This window comes from Haemorhous mexicanus, chromosome 31 (genome assembly GCF_027477595.1).
Source record: "Haemorhous mexicanus isolate bHaeMex1 chromosome 31, bHaeMex1.pri, whole genome shotgun sequence".
In the NCBI taxonomy this organism is placed as follows: domain Eukaryota; kingdom Metazoa; phylum Chordata; class Aves; order Passeriformes; family Fringillidae; genus Haemorhous; species Haemorhous mexicanus.
In genome coordinates this window covers 1,498,604-1,516,017 of record NC_082371.1, presented here as the reverse complement: position 1 = coordinate 1,516,017, position 17,414 = coordinate 1,498,604, and the positions used below count along the sequence as shown (strand labels likewise).

Below are 17,414 nucleotides of genomic sequence, written 5' to 3'. Positions count from 1 at the left end.
AGAGAGGGACACTGACCCCCCCTCACAGCCCACACACTTCCCAGCAGTGCCTGGAGCCACCTGGTGTGCCATCACCAGCTGCGGAGGTGTGCCAGGGCATCCCAGCCCGAGTTTCCGTGTTGGCAGCGCTGCCCCGCTCCCGGCAGTCCCTTCGAGGTGAGGAGAACCTGGCAGCCGCCCTGGCAGGAGGAGTTTGCAGCCCCAGCGTGGCTCTCCCCATGCGCCCCCTTTGCAGGGCTTCACCTGCCCCGGCTGTCCCCCGACATGTCTGAGCACGCAGCCGCCTCCAGGCTGCGGCTCTCGGGGCTGTGCTTCCTCCTGCAGATCCTCCTCATCCTCCTCTTCGCCGTGTTCGCGCGGTACAGCCCCGAGGGCAGCCCCGGGCCGTGCCCCCCGCAGCTGAACTGCAGCCGGAGGAGCCCGGACTCGGCTTTCCAGCAGCCCCGTGAGTACCCCCATGGCAGAGCCCTTCTGCTCAGGGGATGGCACCGGGTGTCACCGTGCAGGCTGCAGACCTGTCACTGACTCCAGAGCTAACAGAGAGGCAGCATCGAGCTGCAGGCTTGGGGTGCTGGGGCTTCCCAGAGGGGTAAAGCAGACACGCTGCAAGGATTGCTGAAATACTTGCAGCAAAAGAGCGGAATTTGGGTCTGGGATGTGTGTTGGAGCAGTGGAGCTCAGAAGGGAATCACTGAGCACAGTGAAAACCTGGGGATCATCGTCTCCCACCTGGTGGGGAGCACAGCGGCTGCTCCTGACACTTCAGGGTCTGCAGAACTCCCCACTGACCAGCTGGGTTTGCAGTGCCAGGGGGTTCTCACCGAGCCCCTTCCAGGGAAGATTTGGCTCCCTGGGTGCTACCAACGGGGTCTGCAGCATCCTGCTGTGTGCTGGGCATCACTGCAGAGCTCCTGCCGGGGTCAGGGGCTGTCCCTGGCTTTTCTGAGCCACAGACAGGGTGGGCAGTGGGACAGGAGCTGCAGAGTGCCCCGGCAGAGAGGGGGGAGCGAGAGGAGCCGCTGGGCAGGAGCGGCAGCCGGCAGCCGGCAGCCGGCAGGTTCTCCCGGTTTCTCCTGCCCACGTAACCCCACCCAGGCACTGACTCACGGAGGAGGCCGGGCCACAGCTGTCAGCTGGAGGGGTGCAAAGGGCATTCAGCCCAAGCAAGAATCAAGCCCCCCATCCTCTGGTTTGCCCCCAGATGGAACCAGACTGATCCCAGTTCTCTGCTCAGCCTTCCTCTCTCATCCTGTGAACTGGAACACAATACCTTCAGGGGTGCTGACAGCTCAGAGCCACTTTCATGCTGCTCTGGTGGGTGCAGACAGCTCTCGGCCACCCCAGGGGGTTTCTGTGCCGTGGGGTGAATGTCCTGAGGTATCTGCACAGGGCAGCTGCAGATGGGGTGGCCAGGAGCTGCTGCAGGGGGTCACAGCAGGCAGGGGTGGCTGTAGCTGCCCCTGGCACTCCCCACTGCAGATCTCCAAGGAGGATCTTCCACCGTGGCTCCAGACTCGCATCAAGAGCAGCGAGCCTTCAGCTCCCCACGCCTGTCAGAGCAGGGGGTGTCAGCCCCGGCTGAGGCCCCTCAGGGACCAGCAGGAGGGTGGCTGCCCTTCCTCAGCACCTCCAGGCCCATCCTTGTGCCTCTCCTCCAGCAGGGATTCAGGATGTCCGCGTCCAGGTGCTCCTCAGCTTTGGGCTGCTGGTGGCCTTCCTCAGCCGCTATGGGCCGGGCAGTGCTGCCATCAGCATCCTCATCACAGCCTTCTCCATCCAGTGGGCTGTTCTCATCCAGGGCATGCTTTACTTCTTCCTCAACGGCAAAATTTACGTGGGAGCTCAGAGGTAAGGCAGGAGGGAGCTGCTCAGCCCAGCCCAGCCCAGCCCTGGCACACTGGCTCCCTCCTCTGTAAAACTCGCGGCTCTGCTTTGGAGGAGGATTTGGAAGACAAATGGGACGGGGTTGTTTGAGAACCGCCCTAGCAAGGGCTGAGTGAGCACTGCCAAGGCATTTAGGGGGGCACTCTGGCCCCCACCTGCCTCATCCCTTTGTCACCACCAGCACAGGGCTCTGCCTGCTTGGCTTGCAGGAGCAGTGGGGCTGCAGGCTCAGCTCCTGATGCCTCCCAGCTCTCCCCAGCCCCTGGGCTCATCCCTGGCAGTGCCAGCTCCAGTGCCACCCTTTTCCTCTCCTTCCCAGCATGGTCAGTGCTGACTTGTGCACCGCAGCTGTTCTGATCTCCACTGGAGCTGTCCTAGGCAGGGTAAACCCTGTGCAGATGCTGCTGCTGGCCCTGCTGGAGGTCACCCTGTGCACTCTCAATGAATACATCCTGCTCACTCTCATGGGGGTGAGTCACCCACTGGGCAGCCACCAGAAAGGGAGTGGCCCTGGGTTTGGGCTCCTCATGGCAAGTTCTGCCTCATCTGGAAAGAAATCCCTCACCCTGTTGTAGTATTTGCACTGGTGGTGGGGGTCTCAGTTGTTGGTTTCCTGGGTCTGGACTGAAGGCAGACAGTAGAGCATGTTTGGACTTTAGTGTTTATTATTTTTTATCAGTGAAACAGTCTCACTACCGTGAGTTTGGCAGCTTTTCATTAGAAGGCACAAAATGGCTAATAATCTTTTGTTATAAGGTCTTTTAAGACGAAATTATCCCATTAAGAACTGACACCTGCATTATTTTCCCTTATTTTTAACCCAATAACTGATCCCAAAGACCCTGCAGTGCAGACTTTTCTGCCCAGTTACAAAATGCCACCCAAACCCATGGAGAAGGAGGAAGAAGCAGCCCAGGATGACACCCTGTGCCCTCCATCTTGCATGCTAAACATCCCAAACCCTCAGTTTCTCACCCAGTGACACCCCTACACTGCTCTCTATAATCTATTTCACACTTTTGTGGATTCCAGTCTATCTTGAAGTCTGGGAAATTTCTCCATTGATGAGGGTCAAAGTCAGTGCTCCCCTGGGGGTCAGGGCACCCCAGAGCAGACAGAGCAATATTCCCAGAGCCCTGGGTTTCCACATCACCCCACTTCCTGCACACACTTTCCATGTTTTCCACACTCTCCAGGTGAGCGACAGTGGAGGCTCCTTGACCATCCACACCTTTGGTGCTTATTTTGGCCTGATGGTTTCACGGGTCCTGTACCAGCCCCACAAGGACAAGAGGAAGAGGGAAGAGCAGCAGGATAAGGGGCACCAGATGGATGTCCTTGCTGTGGTTGGTATGGAGCTCGAATCCGCAGCACCTACAGCTGCTGTGGAAGGGTTGTCAGCAATCTGAGGGTAGTGAGGCTGTGGCTGTGACTAGGAGATTGCTGCAGACCACCAAGGACAGATGTCCTCCATCTCCCCAGGGACCTGTCTGGGGCTGCACAACCCTCTTCTAGAAAAACCTTTTCCTTGTGTTCTGCCTGAGTCTGGCCACAAGCCACGAGCATCTCTTGGCATTCACAGGAACTTTCTGTCCCACAAGGAATCAACTCCAGCACCAGGACCTCTTCTATTCCCTGCAGGAACCATCTACCTGTGGATCTTCTGGCCCAGCTTCACCTCCACCACCACTGTCCACCACAATGCAGAGAACTGGGCAGTGCTCAACACCTACTTTTCACTGGTGGCAAGCACCATGTCCACCTTCATCCTCTCTCCTGTCCTCTACGAGGAGGGCACCCCAAGGATGGTAGGTCCTCTCCTGGGACACACCCAAGCTTCGTGCCCTTCCCACACCCTGCCCTGTAGGAATAGGCCTGAACACACCCAGGGCCAAAGGAGAGGCTTGTTAGGCTTTCTTAGGTTCATTAAGAACCAATTTGAGGGAGACAACCCCCCCTCCCAGCCCCACACTGGTGCTCTCCATGGAGCCATGGAGCTCCCCTGACCATGTCCTGCTCCACCAGGTTCAGATCCAGGATGCCACCCTGGCTGGCCTGGCCGTGATGGGCATGGCCGGGGAGATGCTGCTCACCCCCTTTGGGGCCCTCATCGCTGGGCTTCTGGTTGGCCTCATCTCCCCCCTTGGCTTCAGATTCTTCACGGTGAGTCACCCTGGGACAGCCAAGGACGCTGCTCCCAGCCCTGGGGATCTGCTCCCAAACCTGCCAACACGGGGCTGCAGCACAGACCCCCTGGACAGCCCCAGCCCACCCCCAGCTCTTCCCTTGCTCTCCCCAGCCCGTGCTGCACTCCAGGCTGAAAATCCAGGACACCTGTGGGGTCCACAACACCCACGGGCTGCCCGGGGTGCTGGGGGCCTTGCTGGGCACGCTGCTGACCCTGCTGGCCACTGCAGACACTTTTGGTTACAGGTGAGAGGAGCCAGAATCGGGGGTGCCAGTGCCTTGATGCACCAAGCTGGGGCCACCACAACCCCTGTGATCAGGGCTGCTCCACTGCCCTCTTACAGCAACCCTTTGGGAGGCATTACCCAGAGCCATGAGCCAAACAAAGCTCCCAAAACCCGCAAACTCCCCAGACAAACCAGCTCCCAAAAGCCTGTCCCCTGTCTGGCACGCAGGCTGGAGCTTGTGTTCCCACTGGTGGCCCAGGGCAGCCGGACAGTCACTGACCAAGCATTCATCCAGCTCAGTGCCCTGCCCCTCACCCTGCTGCTGGCAACGCTCGGGGGCTGCTTCACCGGTGAGTTTTGCCTCCAGCACAGAGGGATGGAGGGCGTGAGGGGCAGGGAATGGATGGGTTTGGGGGAAAGGGCAGGACAGCCCCAAAGCAAAGCATCCCCACCAGGCAGGCCGGGCAGAGCCCAGGGGTGCTCAGCACTGTGCAAACCCAGCGGAGAGCGGGGCTACCCCGGGGCCAGGGCTCCCCTTGGGGCTGGGTTTCCATGGGGCTTTACTCCCCTCTGGCCGGGGGTCCCCCCGACTTCGTGCTCCCCCCAGTCTGTGCTCCTCTCTTGTCCGGGGCTCCCCTCGGGGTTGAGGCTTTCCCCAGGTCCCGGCTCCCCTGGCTCCCCCCAGTCCCGGCTCCCGGTTCTCCCCGGCTCCCGCCGGAGTCTGGGCTCCCCCCCACCGTTCTCCCCGGCTCCCCTCTGGTCCCGGCTCCCCTCAGGGTCTGGGTTCCCCCCCCCCGGCTCCCCCCGGTGCCGGCTCCCCTCTGGTCCCGGCTTCCCCCGGGGTCTGACTCCCCCCCCCGGTTCTCCCCGTACCCGGTTCTCCTCGCTCCCCCCAGTGCCGGTCCCGGTTCCCCTCCCTCCTCCCTGTGCCGGTCCCGGTTCCCCTCGCTCCCCCCAGTGCCGGTCCCTGTTCCCCTCACTCCTCCCGGTGCCGGTCCCGGTTCCCCTCACTCCTCCCGGTGCCGGTCTCGGTTCCCCTCCCTCCTCCCGGTCCCTGTCCCGGTTCCCCTCGCTCCCCCCGGTGCCGGTCCCGGTTCCCCTCACTCCTCCCGGTGCCGGTCTCGGTTCCCCTCCCTCCTCCCGGTCCCTGTCCCGGTTCCCCTCGCTCCCCCCGGTGCCGGTCTCGGTTCCCCTCGCTCCCCCCGGTGCCGGTCTCGGCTCCCCTCGCTCCCCCCGGTGCCGGTCCCCGCCGCCCTCCCGGCGCTGCCGCTAGATGTCAGGGGAAGCCCGGGCAGCGGCCGCCCCGCTCTCAGACGCCCTCGCCCGGCTTTCGGTGTCCTCAGGAGCCGTCCTGAAAATCAAGGTGCTGAGGTGCTGCCCGGCCGCGCAGTGCAAGGAGAACCCCGGCTTGCGGGAGGTAAAGCTGGGAATTGTTGGGAAAAATGGGGTTTTGGGTCTCAGGCAGCGGCAGGGGTTGGGTATTCCCCCCCAGCTCCCTCCTCTTGCTGCAGTAAATGCCCCGGGCCATGGACTCAGAGAATCCCTGACTCATTTTAGGTGCCCCCTCTAAAAGCACCAGGTCCAACCGTTCCACTGCTGCCAATGCCACCACTAAACCCAAATGTCCCCAAAAGTCTGCTAAATCCCTCCAGGGATGGTGACTCTACCACTCCCCTGGGCAGCCTGTGCCAGCGCTGGACAATTCCAGCAAAAGAATTCCCCCAATATTCCATCTAAACCTTCCTGGTGGAAGTGGAGCCCCCACCCAGCCCCAGCGTGCCCCGAGCAGGGCCCATTTCTGTGCCTCTCTTGTCTCTGGTGCAGGTGGCTGAGGAAGGATCTGACCCCAGTGCAAGTGACAAGGAGCTGGGCATCAGCACCTTGGTGTAATGACCCCAAACCCCCCGAGGTCCTGCACCACCAGGGGTCTGCCATGGCCAGTGCTGGCTTCTGGTAGCCTGAACCCCCCAGCAGGAGCCAGCTGCTGGTCCCAAACGTTTTGGGAGCAGCTGGGTGTCCTCAGGCGTTTGCAGGGTGAGGAGGTGCTGCAGTATCCCTGTGCTTGCTGTAGGAGCTGCCAGGGTCACCTCAGGGTGTCCAGGCTTGGCTCAGCCACTTCCTCTCCCTGCTCCTTGCCTCAGTTTCCCCATCAGCTGCTCTCTAGAGGAAGGCAATGGGGAGAGGAGGGATGACTGTGTTGGGGAATGGGCCCAGGAGGCTGAACAGAGAGCAGCAAAGACTTTGTACAGACACTTGTGCACACAGCAATTAAAATATATGGAGTTTTTGTAACTTCAGGATTTGCCCCTGAATTCTCATGGCACCTGCCCAGCTCTGCTTGCTGTTTCCTTCAGGTGTCATCCTGGGAGGAAGGAAAGCCCCCCAGTTTGCCCTGCATCCCAAAAACTGATGCCCATTTGGTTTCATGGGTTGTGCCACCCATCTGAGGATGGAGCAGTCTCTGGAGTGTGGGACAGCACCCCGGGGCAGGAACAGGGTGACACCGGGGTCCCCAGCTCAGGGGTGAGCACTGCCTCCCCCTGACCACTCCTCACCTTGCACCAGGGGCTCCTCGCAACACAGAAACACCCCCAGCACTCAGCCCTGCTGTGAGAGATGCTCCTCTGGCCACTGCAGCCCCAGGAGTCCCAGCACCCAGAACCCTGGCCCCACATTCCCCTGCAGAGCCCCAGCCCCACATCCCCCTGCAGAGTCCTGGCCCCATATCCCCCTATAGAACCCAAATCCCACATCCCCCTATAGAACCCCGGCCCCACATCCCCCTGCAGAGTCCTGGCCCCACATCCCCCTGCAGACCCCTGGCCCCACATCCCCCTGCAGAGTCCTGGCCCCACATCCCCCTGCAGAACCCCAGCCCCACATCCCCCTGTAGAACCCTGGCCCTACATCCCCTGCAGACCCCTGGCCCCACATCCCCCTGCAGAACCACCCCAGCCCCACATCCCCCTGTAGAACCCTGGCCCTACATCCCCTGCAGACCCCTGGCCCCACATCCCCCTGCAGAACCCCAGCCCTACATCCCCTGCAGACCCCTGGCCCCACATCCCCCTGCAGAGCCCTGACACCACATCCCCCACAGAGGGGCTCCCACCCCACCTGGGAGCAGATTGGAACACCCTGGAAGGCTCGAGGGGACCCACAGAGAGCCCTGCAGCAACTGGAGCAGGGGCACAGCCCCAGAGGACCCCTAGAGAGGCCATGCTGGATGTCCTGGGGTCCCCGATGGGGGGGACACCTTAGGGTCCCATCTCCCGTGAGCCCAGGGTGGCTGCCAGACACTTTCGCACCTCCTGTGCCAGACTGGCACTCACCATGTGGGATTCCTGCAGGCACAGGTGTGCCCAGCTGCCAGGGTCACCATCCCTGAGGAGGGGACCACAGCCCCACTCCAGGCAGGGGGACAGGGGATGGAGGGCCAGCACAGCAAAGTTTGGGGGAATGCTTTGCTACCCAGCCAGAGTAGCCACAGGTGGGACCCTCTTGCTCAGGTATCTGCTGCTGTTGAAGCACACGGGTTTCCTTTAACTGACTGGACAAAAATGCATTCATGAAATTATTAATGAAAAGCATTTGTTTGCAGGTGATCATAAAACGTCACTTTAAAACACAGCAGGAAGTCAAAAGGTCTTGCTTTGATATAAGTCAAACTATCACTTTAAACTTTCCCCACTTTCGCTGGCCGTTACAGAAAATGGTGAAATCAGCACGTTAAATGCCTTGGTGTCACTGAAATTCCATGACGAAACACAGGGAAGTGGGTCACGCGTTTCTGCTGCCACTGCAGGCCTCGAGGAAGGTCTCTGCAGGGACCGCAGCCCCAGTCCTGGCTCAGGCGGCAGGGGAGGACACGTCCCTGTCCCCATGTCCGTGTGACATCAACAGGGAGATGCGGGGTGCAGCAGGGGCACCAGGGCTGCTGCTCGTCGGCCCCCCCTGAGCTGCAGGGCTCACCCCCTCCCACCTCAGCCCCTTCCCAGCCCTCCCCTCCCCTTTCCCAGGCAGGCCCCTTCTCCTTTTTGATCTCCTCGCAGCACATCTCAAAAGCAACCCACTGCGCCGCGGAGAAAATCCGCTCCAGTGAGATCATTGCGAGACCCTCAGACGTCGGGGTCGGGTGTGAAATGGACCTCCCTCCTCCTCCCTCGGCCGGCCCGGCCCTTCTGAAAGGCTGTTATGTTTTGTAATCGGATTAGGGGAGCCCTGCGCCCTCCCCACGCCGCTCCCGGCCCGCGGCCGCCGCTCTCCCCGCGCTTGTTTAAGCGAGCGCGGAGCTCTCCGTGCGCCGGGAGCCGGGGCCGCCGAGAGCCTGAAAGGTTTAGTCAGCGAACAAATTGCTTCTCTGTAGGGGCCGTTTTCTTCCCAAGTTGAACATAATGATGGCAGTTTGAGGAACAGATGGTGCAGCTAAGCAGATAATCCCGCCGGCCCCGGGCTCGGCGAGAGCAGCGCCGGCTCTGCCCGCAGCGCCCGCGGCCGTCCCGGGACCGGAGGGGCTCCGGTGTCAGGGTGACGATCGCACCCCCATCGAGCACAAGGAGCTCACCCCGCCCTCACACCTCTCCTGCCCCGGGGGTGCTTTGGGTGCCAGACTCCGCTCGTGCCTCAGTTTCCCCAGCCCTGCGGGGAGCCCTCTGCTCCGTCACTTTGCAAGGCAGGGCTCACCTCCCCAGGGCTGACCTGGGGAGATGGAATGTGAGACAGAACAGCTCCGCCACAGCTGAGAACAGCTCATTTCCCTCTCGTTTTTCTATTTTGCCCCTCTCTCCAGCAGTATGCGAGATGTGGAAAGAGCTGAAGAAATTCCAGCAGCTCGCAGGGGTTGGGTGTGCGGTGCGCCCGTGTCAAGCTCAGGGACGCTGGGACGTGCCTGCTAAATGAGTCTTTATTTAAAACACATCAGCGGGAAGAGCCCGAGGCCCCACAGAGCCTACGCAGGCAGGGCGAGGCACGGACACAACCGCGCGGAGCGAGCCCTGCCCATGCCAGGCTGGCACCAGAGACCCTTCCCCACGCCACGGGGCTCTCGCAGCCTTCACGAAACACTCCAGGCTCCCTGCACCGCATGCCTGTGTCCGGCGGGTTTGTTTAATTCATGTCCCCTGAGAGCCCCGGCTCTGACAGCTCCGCTGCCCTCTCCGTGGCAGCCCAGCTGCCAAGAGACCTGCCTAATTCACCTCTCGCTAATGCAGGAGCTCAATCAGCTGCTCGAAGGGTGTTTTACAAGTCAAAGCAATAACAACATCCCTCTGCTACAGCTGGGGAAACTAAGGCACACAAAGAGGTGCCCAGGAGTCCATTGGAATTACGAGCAGGACAAAGCCTGGGCTCCCCGAGCTCCTGGTGTACATGTCCTTACACATCCACAGCCCCCACTGCCTCCCCCCCGCCCGGAGCAGCTGATGCCGTGTGCTGTTTGATGGAAAGGCAGCTAATCATCTTTCCCACCTTCCTTAGAGTGTGAATCGTTATCCCAGCGACACCTGTAAAGCTCCTTGTCAGACGAGGCTGGTGCACACATCCCATAATGGGCACCATATGGGAGAGGGAGGGCTGGGGAGGGGAGCAGCGGCCTGGCCATCTCCACTCTGAACAAAGAGCAGTGCCCCACAGCTTCCCAGTACGGACCAGTATCACCAGCACTGGTTTGAAAGGTCAGCAGCAAGGAGGGAGCCGAGGCAGAGGTGGCAGTGGAGGAAGGGGCACCACTCGTGGCACTGAACACCTCAGTAACCCCCAGGCAGCCCTGCCCTTTGGAAAAGGACCTGCAAAAGTTACAAGTGAAGGTTAAAGGCAGCAGAGCTGTGGAGCCCTGGCACCCCAAACCCTCCAAAGAACTTCCCACCATGCCTGGGTGCTCAGTGCCAGCCTGGCAGTGGCACTGCACGTATAGGGAGCCCTGGCACACCAAACCCTCCAAAGCACATCCTGCATTGCCTGGGAATCCCTGCTCAGTGCCAGCCTGGCAGTGACACCGTGGGTATGGGGAGTCCTGGCACCCCAAACCCTCCAAAGCACATCCCACATTGGCTAGGAGCTCAGTGCCAGCCTGGCAGTGGCATAATGGGTGTGGGGAGCCCTGGCACCCCAAACCCTCCAAAGCACATCCCACATTGCCTGGGAGCTCAGTGCCAGCCTGGCAGTGGTACTGCAGGTGCAAGAAACACTGCCACAGGTTGGATGGTGACAGGGAGGACACGATGGGAATTAGAGCCAGGTCCCTGTGCTTGGACTGACCCAGAGCCCCCCAGTTCCTCCCTGACCCCAAACTCTGGGGGCAGAGCTCAGTCCCCACTGCCACTGCAATTACAGAGCCACATTTTCAGGCCCCCATTCATTGCCAGAGGCATAATGAGCCCCCAGGCCCCATCAGGGGGGCAAAGCAATTAAAATTGCTGCCCTGGTGGCTGCGTGGGTGGCTCTGGTGTGGGCTGCTGCCAGTGCCCCTTTTGGGGCGAGTGGGCACTGCCAGGCTGGGCAGGGCCTCAGATTGCTGCATGTCCCTGGGGGTGAACAATCGACTCCTTCTTCCCGGGTTCAAAGAATAATAAAATAAAAATAAAGAGGGAATAAAGGCCCCAGTAAAGCCGGGAGTCAAGTTTATTTACAAACTGAGTATGAAGTGAAGGGCCTAGAACAAAGGTGTTATGTAAGGGACAGTCACTAAGGGGCTCTTTACCCACGCTAATTGCCACTTGCTCCATGATATCCATTTATCTGGCAGCTGAGATGGCCTCCTCAGGCTCCTGGGTTCAAGCCGTGCTTGTTTGCAGCACTGCCCAGTGCCATTAGTGCAGCAGCACGGGGCTGGGGCAGTCCCACCACCCAAACCCACCGGGAAACCTCCCAGCTCCCCAGGAATGGGGTCATGGCCACAGTGGGTGGGTGTGCTGGTGGGCACGTGGCTTGGCAGGGAGAGCTGCTGCCTTGGGTGGGATTTGGTGTCAGTTGTGTAACAGGGAGGGACACCGGGGCTTACATCTGCAGGAGGGACCTCGAGGTCATCCCAAGCCAGCCTGGGTGGTGAGGGGCAGAGAACCATCATGGGGTTCCTGTGGAGAGTGATGGCCCTGAAAAGAGAACGAGCTCTGGAGAGGATGAACAGGACCTGCTGTCTGTGATGGTGTTTCCCAGGGGTCCAGCTGGAAACTGCCCTCAGGTGCAAAAGCCCAAAAGGCAGAAAGCAGAATGAAAACCACCGTGGGGAGGAGAAGGTGCTGTGAGTGCTGCAGGGCCTTCCTGCACTGTGTGACCTCCCTGCTCCCAGCCCTGCTCTCAGCCCTGGCATGGCCAGGGGCACAGGGACCACAGAGAGACCCCCAGCTCTGCTCCAGCCAAACTCAGGAAAAGGGGAAAGATGAGGTGGCAGCACCCCCAGGAGCCAAGAGGTCAATTTTATTGACAAACTGCCTCTTGAATGGAGCAGGGGGAACAATGCTGGCCTCAGCCCGGGTCACTGGGGCTGTGTAAAGCAAGGGGCCGGCTCCAGTGGCCCCGGGAGAGCCCTCCAGGCAAGTGGCCTTTCCCAACATGTTTGCATAACCTCTGACCCTTTCTTTTGGGGTTTAATTGAAATCCCAGCTTGGTGACAAATTGGCATGACCAGCAGGCTGGAGGCTGAGAGGGTGAGCGTGGAAGCAATGCTGGAAATTCCCCTGGCAGTGACCGACCTGCTGTCCCTTCCTGTCCTGCCATGGGACACCTGCAAAGCCCAAGGGGGGTTTTAATCGCACCCTGTTGGTCCCATGCCCCTGCCCAAAGGCCACCACAACGGCTTGGGACAGAAATCCACCAGCAGCTCTGTCTCAATACACGCAGGAGCAGGCACTGTCTGAGGAGTGTGAGCCTCCTTCAGAAACGTTCTGCACTGAAGCTTCCTGGGACTGGAATGCTCTGATGCTTTGTTAATCACAGAGCTCGTTAGGCTGAGGCATTTGCAGTTTGCACCCTGGCAAAGCCCCACCAGAGACCTCTCTCCCTCCCTGTCCAAAGGGAAAGGTCACAGCCCTTCTCCAGTCTTGTCTTGAAGTAAAAATGGCTCTTTAGTGCCAAAAGGAGAAATGAGCTTCTGGAAAACCAATGTGACTGAAGTCCCAAAGCAGTTCCCACTGAGTGGGGATCAAAAACTGACATGGAGCCAAACAGAGCTGAAGTCATCCTATCTCAGAAGTTCCTGGGAGAGAGGTGAGAAATGACAGAATTCCCTGTGATGGCAGAAATCTCATTTTCTGCAGAAACCAGACTAAAAACAAAGCGAAAAAGCCCCAAACCAGACTCCTCTCAATCCCCATCCCTTTTGCAGAGCATGTGCAGCATCCCAGCTGCTCCACGCAGCACATGGGTGATGCAGAGCTGTGCTGCAGGGAGGTCCCAGTGCACCTGAGAGGGATGTCCAGGTGGGTTTCCCTGCTGGCTAAAGGAACTCCACAGACTTACAGCAGAACCCTCCAAAGCACAAATACTTCCCCTCCACTTTTCTTCCTGTCCCAGAACATCAGATTCTGGGATTAGACTGCGGGATTTTCCTGCCCACAGGTAAAGATTTAATGTTTCACATCATGTAGCTTGTGCAATATGAATCCCAGCTGCCCTTTAGCAGGGTTGGAGTAACTCTGGTATCTGTGCAACCACACCCCTGAAGTGCAAATGGCACAAGTGAGGCTTGAACAATTCCCACTAAATCCCTGCAGTTTCCACGTGCAGCCAGGGGCCTGTGGATCACTGAGGTTCCTGCCTGGGGTTCTGCTGGCCCTGCCCTGCAGGATTTCACTGGTCCTGGAGGAACATCCCACACTTTGGAGCAACAGACACACATTCTGCAGGAGCAACACAGGACTTTCCCTCAGGAGCATGTCTGTACATCCAACTCACATTGAAGCACCTTAAAAACAGAGCAGCCCCACATTGAGGCAAAACCCAAAAATATCTCCATTGCCGCCTGCTTTACTGTCTGCACCTCATTTGCAAATCATTTCCAGGGATTTTTACATATCCTAAAATACTTCTAATTGCAGGTTTGGTGTCTGTCATCCGTCACTGATTAATACATTTCATTGCTATTATTGTTATTATTACTATTACCTGTGCAGCCATCCAATTCACAAATCAAAGTCTGTTGCCCAGGATGGAGCCACAAGAATCAGGTTTATTTCTAGGAGGTGCAGCCATCAGGGGTGATGAGACCCATAAGAGCAGCCCCTTGCCCTGTGGATCTCAAACTGCTTTGCAGAGAACAGTGGATCACCGCTTTGCAGAAGATGTACAAGGTGGGGTGCAAATCAGCCCCAGTGCCTCCAACAAACTGGGGATACTGGTGTGGACTGGTCAATTCCATCCCTTCACCCTCCCACCTCCCCGTGCCAGTTGCCACGTTTCAAGGGGGACAAATGGGCTGTAATTTTGTTTTGTTAACCTCCTTCTTTCCCAGCCTGGCACGCACTGGGAATAAATCCGGGATGATTTTATCCCCCCTGTTTCTGCCCCCAGCTCCCAGGACAGCCTCACGCTCTGCTGGCTGTCACTTAGCCACCTTCCCCCGTGCCCCGTGGGTCACCATTCCCCCACAGAAACTTCGCTTTCCACCAGTTGAAGATCTTAGAGGCTTCTCGCACAAAACCCTTTGAGGTATTTCATGCGAGGCTTGAAAAGGCTCCTGCTTCCTCTGGGGGGCATTATCATGACAACCGGCTTTAATTCAGCGCCGATCCCGGCTCCCAGCTGGATCCTCAGCCACGCCAAGTCCCCCCGACACCCTTCGGCCGCCTCAGAGAGGCCAAAGGAGCGCACGGGTCCCAGGATCACGGGGAACCGGCCCATCCCCATTTCCCAGTCCCCATCCTCATATAAATTCCCTTCCAGTCGCCCCGCACTGTTCTCGGCGTGTTCTTCTTTTGCGAGCGCTGCCCTCCTCTTCCCCACTCCCACCGGGCGCTTCCCTCCTCCCCGCGGTCCCTCCTCTGTCCCCAGCATTCCCCTTTCTCTCGGCTCTCTATAAACAAAGCGCCTCAGTGTCTGCGGGAAGAAAAGTTGCATTATGCAAATGGGAAAAAGCGACCGGGAGATTTCTCACTCCGAGAACCCCCATTCCGGGCCTGCACCTCGGTTTCCATGGCATGGCCAAAGCCCGCTGGAAGCTGGTTTGCATACGGATGAGAGAGGAGATGAAATCAGCACGAGAGCCCATCGCTGACAGAACACCATTGTTTCGCCTGTCTGATTTGGAGGCTAATAAAACGCCATTAAAAAAAAAAAAAAGAAAGAAAGAGGAAAAAAACCCCGCCGCTTTCATCCTGCCTTTGGTCAGGGACGGGGAGGGGGCGGTAAATGTGATGACGGAAGATCAGCTGCACTGTCGGACTTGGGGTGAAGGTGCTCTGGCAGCGGGGAAGGAAATTCCCAGGATGCACTGCCCTGCAAGCAGGAGCGATGCTGACAGGAGATGGTGCTGTGGGCAGAGCGCTGGGCTGGGAGAGGCTGCCAAGGCAAAGGCGGCTTTGCTCCTCTCCAGGAGACACGGGAGCACTAAAACACCCCAGCTGCCGCCACAGACCTGCCCATCCCATGGCACATCTCGGGGAGTCCATCCACCCACTCGTGCCGTGTTCCAGGGAGACACTGGAGCGGGCTCATGGGCTGGGATCGGGCTCTCCTGGGACACAGGCTTTCAGGGTGGAATGAATTAAAAACTGTGAATAAAAGACTGGGGTGGGGAGAAGGTCAGGGAGCTGCTCAGTGCTTCCATGCTCCTTTACCACACAAACCATCACTCTGCTGGAGGAGAGGGAAGAGACAACACAGAATAGCAACACACATGGGTGCCCCATCTGCCCCATCCTAACAGCTCCTTGGGCTGCTCCTGGTGCTCCAGCACACCCCAGTGCCTTTCCCAGGGCTCTGAGCAGTGAGCTGGGTGGAGCAGGAGCCCCATCCTAACAGCTCCTTGGGCTGCTCCTGGTGCTCCAGCACACCCCAGCGCCTTTTCCAGGGCTCTGAGCAGTGAGCTGGATGGAGCAGGAGCTCTTGGCCCTCGGTGGCTCTCCTGCCCTGGGCCTTGCCATGGCCACCCAGTCCCTTTCCTGCTGCCAGCAGGGCATTGTGTGCAGTGTGTGCCTTCCAGAGCAGCGTGATTGGCCTTGAAAGGGCTGATTTGCTTTCCCCGGTCCATTGAAACGCTGAGAGCAAAGCCTGTTCCCTCCAGGCGCTCGGAAACCTGGCACCCTTTCCACTTCGCTTCCCTGTGCCCCTCAGCCCAGGGGCTCCTGCTGAGATTTTGCTGTCAACAGAGTTTTGTTCCCTTTCTAGGGCGGCGCAGAAGGGACACAAGGACCTTGAAAATGGCAGCTTCTTTGACACGGCTATTCTCCTTCGACCCCCCTGGCTGAATAAAAAACTCACAAAAATGGAGTTTACTGTATTTCCTCCTTAGGGGGAAAACACTGCATCTTGGTCCTAATTAATTTACCTAATTAACATTGGGTCTGTATGCAAAGACCTCTTTCTGTACTGGTCGGGACAGAGGAAATAACAGGAATAAAAAAAAAATATTCAGGCAACTCTCAGCCCTGACTGTAAAAGAGACATCACAGGATGAACTGTGCCCCACTGATCACTTAAGGCTCAGAGAAAGCCTCTGCAGGAGAATGGCCTCCACCTCCACCTCCCCTCTGTTTGGAGCCAAACCACACCAGAGTGCTGACACTGGGCAGGAGGTGCAGTGCACCTCCGGGGGAATTCACTGCTCGGGGGGATGGAGCAGGAGGGAGTCAAGGAGCAGATCCTGCGCAGGAGGGAGCAAGGAGGATGCCCACGAGCGGGGCACAATCCAAGCTGCTGGGCTCACCCCTCTGCTGCCTTCACCAGAAGCTCTGTGCCCACCTGCCTGGGCCAGCTCCATGCTTAGACCCCGAATTTTCCCAGGGCTTGCCCATCTCCCGAGCAGCCACTGCTCCTGCCTAGGAAAGCCCTGCTCTGCTATTTTGTTCTTTTCCCTGCCAGATGCCAGCTCTCTTCAGCCTCTTTCTTCTCCCCACGCTTTGCTTTGCCGCATAGTTCCGGAAATCAGAAACAAAAGAAGAGGAAAGAAAATAGGCTGGATCTGGGGGGGAGGAGGGGGAGTTTCCCTTCCGTTAAGCTTTTCCAGCTCTCCCTGCCTCCCAATATCAGGCCCTATATGGCACCTCACATGACGAGCGCTCGCGCCCACGTGCGTAGCCACGTGATGAGGTGCCCGGTTATGCCAGGCTGCTGAATGAGGGGGAAAGCAAAGAGGCTGGGTTTGAGCCCAGCCTCGTTGGCAGGAGAAGCAGGAGGATGCAGGAGAAGCTCTTCTCTGCTCTCGCTCTGCAGCCTGAAGCTGCATGGCCCAAACACACGGGCTGGAGGGAAAGCGTTCCCAGGCCACACACTTCTAGGCTTTGTGGCTGAGTGCTGGAATTCAGGACATCCCTCTGGCTGTCCTGGATGGCTCAAGTCCCTGCCAGGGGGCTCCAAGACCCTGGCACACAGCCCAAGATGCCTGTGGTTTGGATTATGACCCATGGAAAAAATTACCAACCTTATATGAGGATCTGCAAGCCACAAAAGTCTTAGTAGAATAATAGTTTGTCATAGGGTGAAAAATAGATTTTTGGGGTTTTTAGAATGGGGGTTCAGGAGGCAAGATGAAGGAATCTGGGCATGCCTTTCTCCTTCTTCTTCTTGGTCTCCATCTCCTGCTGTGATGGTGGCACTTTTGGATTGGTTTAGAGTAGAAGCTCACTGTCTAACATAGGTAATGGGTATTGGGAAGTTATTGTAAATATTGTACACGTAGTTTTTAGTATAAAAAGATAACACTGCCCTGGGGCATCAGTGTGCCTCTGTCTGTCCTGCTGAATGGACCCTGGCATGCCAGAAAAAGAATTTTATAGATAAGAAACAATAAGAAACAACCGTGAGACCAAGAACTGAAGAGCTCTGACTCCTTCTTCGAGTGCTGGGCTGGGAAAAGAGACTTTCTAACACATCTGGGGGTCACTCTGAGCAGCAGAAGTCCCGAGAGCTGAGCTGAAGCAGTGAGAGCTGGGCTTTCAGGGCAGGATGTTGGCTCAGTCCCACTGT

At 58.4% G+C, this 17,414-nt stretch overlaps 1 protein-coding gene across 2 annotated transcripts; it reads left to right on the top strand.

Annotated features, from left to right (window-relative positions):
* The first annotated feature begins 137 nt into the window (after positions 1-137).
* Positions 138-6,595, top strand: RHBG (Rh family B glycoprotein). Of its 2 annotated transcripts, none has more exons than XM_059871201.1 (10): positions 138-445; positions 1,659-1,848; positions 2,204-2,354; positions 3,081-3,234; positions 3,526-3,692; positions 3,910-4,047; positions 4,184-4,317; positions 4,527-4,648; positions 5,642-5,715; positions 6,123-6,595. In XM_059871201.1, the coding sequence occupies exons 1-10, from the start codon at positions 265-267 to the stop codon at positions 6,186-6,188; spliced, it is 1,377 nt and encodes a 458-aa protein (XP_059727184.1). In that variant the 5' UTR covers positions 138-264; the 3' UTR covers positions 6,189-6,595. The 2 variants fall into 2 exon arrangements, with proteins under 2 accessions (XP_059727184.1, XP_059727186.1); XM_059871203.1 differs by having other exon boundaries at positions 139-445; positions 1,662-1,848.
* Positions 6,596-17,414: the final 10,819 nt, after the last annotated feature.

Coding starts and splice junctions, on each gene's coding strand:
- RHBG (XM_059871201.1), top strand. CDS start 265: ATGTCTGAGCACGCAGCCGCCTCCAGGCTGCGGCTCTCGGGGCTGTGC. Junction 4,048..4,183: donor TTGGCTTCAGATTCTTCACG/GTGAGTCACCCT, acceptor TGCTCTCCCCAG/CCCGTGCTGCACTCCAGGCT. Junction 5,716..6,122: donor AGAACCCCGGCTTGCGGGAG/GTAAAGCTGGGA, acceptor TCTCTGGTGCAG/GTGGCTGAGGAAGGATCTGA.